We start from the raw sequence: 4,579 nt of genomic DNA on the forward strand, positions 1-4,579 counted from the left end.
CTATTCAGATCCTTTGCCCACCTTTCAATTATTTATCTTTTTATTACTGACTTGTAATATTTACTTATATGTGAGGAAACTTCAAGGTTCATGTAAAAATTCCATTATCTTTTAATTCAACGTTTCTCTGAACTTTTTGAAGCCCTCTCTTATTTTGAAAAGAAAGCCCTTAATCTAATGTATGATCTATAAACATTGTGTCTCTCTGTGTCTTTCCATTTTTCTCTATGGTATCATTTGCAGCACAAAAGTTAAAAATTTTTTTAAAAAAATCCAATCATCAATATTTTTCCTTTATTGCTTGTGCTTTTGGTGTTGTATCTAAGAAGTCTGCCTAACCCAGTCATCAAAATGAATTCCTATGTTTTCCTGTTCTAGTGTTCCTATGCTTTGGTATTACAGCCAGAGTTATGACCTATTTTGAGTTAATTCTGTATGTGGTGTGAGGTAAGGGTCTAGTTTCAGTTGCATGTGGATAGACCGATTGTCCCAGTCCTATTTGTCGAAGACTGTTCTTTTCTCCCATTGAATTGTCTTGGTACTCTTGTGTTACAAATTAAAAAAAAAAAATTGACCATAAATTTAAGAATTTCTAGACTCTCAATGTGGTTCCATTGATTTATCTATATGTTTAATCTTATGCCAGTACCACGTTGTATTGATAATTGTAGTTTATAGTCTCTTGTCCTTTGATGGCTACGTAATTGCGGCAGTCTCCCAAGTTAGGGCAGGAATGGACAATCTAGACTTTTTCTTTTCTGATCTGACAAGCTTACAACCATACTTTATTTATCTTCTTCTCATCTTTAAATGCTGCATCCTCTTATTGGTTTTGGTAGAAGATGGTATCCAGGTAGTCATGTGAAATCCCAGATGCCTGGCTCCTAGTTTTCTTTGGGCAAAGCCAGCTACCCTCACGCGAACTCTGGTTTCTAAAATCTCTAGTTGTTAACTTCAGAGAAACACAGCTTACTCTACCTATAGTTAGAAGATTTCAAGCTCTTTCCAAATGCTATGCGAGCAATCAAGCGATTTCAGCAGATAGCCCTCCTCAGGGAACTCCATAGCTGCCAAGGCCAACCCTTGCCTGCCTCGGGCCTCCTTTCCTCTGGGCACCTCTGTGGCATTGTTTCGTGGGCACCAGGGGTGCTGTGGGTTCTGTTCCCTGTGTAGGTGATCCATCCTGGTGGGGTGCTGGTTGTTAGCTGCCGCCAAGCTGACTCCCAGCTTGTGATGACCCCACACACTGTGGAATGAAATATGCTGCCCAGTCCTGGACATCCCAATGACCGGTTGTGGCTCAGACTGTTGTAACCCATAAGGATACTCATGGATTGAGGTTGGGGAATAGATTGCCGGGCCTTTCTTACTAGTCCATTGTGGTCTAGACACTTGACTGATAACTTCTCAGCATCTTGGAAATGCACAAAGTTCTACTAACAGACAGGTAGTGGCTGGGCTTTGAACCTATGTCTCCTACATGGAAGATGAGACTTCTGGCATCCAACCACCCGTCTCAAGTTGGTATTTTTCTAGTCACGATGACATGGAACCTTGAGTAAAGCCACTTAGAATTACTTCAAGCTCCTAAGCCAAAATGATCTCAGGAGGCCACAATAAATAACAACCCTGTAAAGGCTGCCATTTCTTACCCATGTGAATACGGGCAGAACAAGATCTTTCTTAGATGCCAGTACCTGGAGCTTGCCCTGTGAACTCTGCTACGATGGAAGCCTGTTTTGTATCGGAATTTTAAAGTTTGTAAACAAAGCTTGTTAAAGGCAACATCTGATAGAGGGCGGGGAAGGAAATGCATTTGAAGGCAGCGGTTAACAGAAAGGGCTAGGGATCCAGTCTGCCTGAATCCAGTCCCTCTTTGGGATCTTGGACAAGTCTCTTAGTCCACCTAAGCCTCCATTTTCTCATCTGTGAGACAGATGATAGGAACAGCACCACCTGCCAGAGTTGTTGAAGGACTGAAACTGCTCATAAAGGACTCAGCGTAAGGGCTGGCCAAACCTTTTCCGTGAAGGACATGCTAGGGAATGTTTTAGCCTTTGTGGCCATATGATCTCAGTCACAACTGGACTCTGCCCTTGTGTCTTGAATGCAGCCTTGGACACTATGTAAATGAGTGGGCATGGTGTGTTACCATAACACTGATTTCCAAAAACCAGTGGCAGGCTGGATTTGGCTGGCAGGTTGGATTTAGCCGTGGGCTGTCTTTTGACTTAACACAGTATCTGGCCACCCCGTCTCTTCTGACTCACAAAGATGCCACAGGACACCTCCGAAAGCCTCCTCTTTCTACAAAGGGCCCAGCTGTCAGATTTCAACTGCTGACCCTAAGGCCAGCAGCCCGATGCTTAACTAACTGTGCCACCAAGGTTCTGGACGCGGAGTGGATTTAAAATAAATGCGAGGCATCCTTGCGCTTGGGGGGGCTGCCCCTTGCACGGGTACCCATGCTTTCCCAATGCTTGTGCTTAACAGAATGTGGAGGTCCTCGCCAGTCGGAGCAGCCCCTCAGCGCACCAGCAGGTCGGGGCTGCAGTGCAGGAGGAGAACGAGAGGCTGCGGGCAAGAGTTGGGGAGCTGGAGCAGAGCGTCACCCAGCTTCAGAAGCAGCTCAGTGACCTGGAAGGCGAGGAAGCCAAAGCGAAGGAGACGCTCAGGAAGTGCGAGGTGAGGCCCACGGGCCCCAGCGCGGCTTGGCATCTCTTCATCATCCCGCTCCTGGATGAGTGGCGGGAGAGTGGGAAGGGATTTACGTATTCCCATAATGTAGTCAGAAAGGTCAGTGTGATTGTGGACCATGTCTGCTGGCTGTTCCTTTGTTCCTCACTGAGTGGTGTGAGTGAGAGGTACATTTCTAAGGAGGCCTGGGGACAGGGCTGATGAGACCAGAAATCCCTACTCTGCCCAGACCAGGCTTGGGCTTCAGCAGCCTTCTGGAGCATGGGCCTGCAGGTGTCGAACAGAAGGTACAAGCACCTGTAGCGACCACCCACACCACACCAGGCCCATGGCCACCCAAGACTCTCTCTTCTTTTTAAACACATGGTGGGTAGTCTCTGAAGTTTGTGCGTTGTTTCCCCCTCTCCCCCCATATCAATGATTTGGTTTGGAGAGACCTCTGGAAGCAAGAGGCACACGCCAATGGCAGTGAGAAATGGCAGCTGGCAGTGACTCACTCACTACCATCCAGTGGATGCCGACTCATAGGGACCCTGTAGGACAGGGTAGACCTGCCCCTGTGAGTTTTCCACACTCTTTGGGAGTAGAAACCCCTATTCTCCCGTGGAGCGGCGAGTGGTTTTGAACTGCTATCCTTTCTGATTGAAGCATAATTGCTGCACCACCGAGGACCAAAGGTAAAAAGGGTGATGTGCAGCGGAGGTTACTGAGCACCATCACCTGGCAGATTCACCAGCAGCCTGTTTTGCCACTATACACAGCAAGTGGCCCATTCACTATTCTAGTCTCCTGGGGTGAGACCAGATATCTGTGTCTTGCAAAAGTGGCTGGATGCTAACCCTTGGCTGAGACTGGAACTGCAGACAGGCGAGCCACCAGCCAGGCGCATGGCTGGGGTGCAGCATTGAGACTGCAGCCCTGGCTGCGTCTGTGGTGCCGCCTGTGCGCATTTTTCTCACAGGTGGGGCACACACGAGCACCCACTGATAGTCCGCTGTTGCTGCCTTGTAGGGAGAAAGGCGGCAGTTAGAGGAGGCCCTCATGCACTCCAGAAAGGAAGAAAAAGAAGCCTCCACAGCTCACAGGAGCCTGGCAGGTGACCTACAGGATGCTCAGGTAAGCCTCCCAGGCTGTGCCTTTTACTCCTTCTCCAAGGAATTTCAGAGAATCAGATTCATAGGAACTTTCCCCAGAAAGTTCCTCTGCTCCTGCTAGCTCCCTTTGACGTTTGGATTACCATATAGACCCCTGGGTCTCTGTCTCTGCAGGGGTGAGTTTGCGCCCACTTCTACCACCACTTCCCCCGGAGATGCTGGGCGGGGCAAATGGTTAACATACTCAGTTGATAGTCAGCCGGAAGTTCAGTCCATCTAGAGCAGCGATTCTCAACCTGTGGGTTGTGACCCCTTTGGGGATCGAATGATCCTTTCATAGGGGTCACCAGATTGAGTATCAAAATTACAGGAAGTAGCGACGAAAATAATTTTATGGTTGGGGGATTGTTAGGTAGGCCAGCATAGGACTGGGGGATGTCCGGAGGAAGTGTATGAAAGAGTCGTGGCATTAGGAAGGTTGAGAACCACTGACCTAGAGTCACCTTGTAAGAAAAGCCCGATAAAAAACCAGCAACAATAAAAGAAAGAAAAGCCTGATCAACCACTTCCAAAAGATTAGCCAATGAAAACCCACGGAACACAATTCTACTTTTGACACACATGAGGTTATCTTGAGTCAGAATCTGATAACTGCTGTTTTAGGGGACATAGTTGAAAACTTGTCATTTTTTTTACTGCAACCCACTAAGTTGGGGCTGCTACTGGTATTCAGTGGGGAGAAGCCAGAGATTCTGCTAAATAGGCTACTATGAACAGGGCAGCCCCCC

At 47.7% G+C, this 4,579-nt stretch overlaps 1 protein-coding gene across 5 annotated transcripts in view; it reads left to right on the forward strand.

Moving 5' to 3' along the window:
* The window catches only part of CGNL1 (cingulin like 1), a 111,421-nt gene that overhangs the window by 73,696 nt on the left and 33,146 nt on the right, over positions 1–4,579 (forward strand). For all 5 annotated transcript variants that reach the window (XM_045286481.1, XM_045286483.1, XM_045286482.1 and 2 more), the window contains 2 exons: positions 2,494–2,685; positions 3,709–3,813. In XM_045286481.1, coding sequence (XP_045142416.1) covers positions 2,494–2,685; positions 3,709–3,813 — 297 coding nt within the window. The remainder of the gene's footprint in view (positions 1–2,493; positions 2,686–3,708; positions 3,814–4,579) is intronic.

The sequence above is a fragment of the Echinops telfairi genome, unplaced genomic scaffold (assembly GCF_000313985.2).
Source record: "Echinops telfairi isolate 266 unplaced genomic scaffold, ASM31398v2 ScPeMD7_8;HRSCAF=38, whole genome shotgun sequence".
Classification (NCBI taxonomy): domain Eukaryota; kingdom Metazoa; phylum Chordata; class Mammalia; order Afrosoricida; family Tenrecidae; genus Echinops; species Echinops telfairi.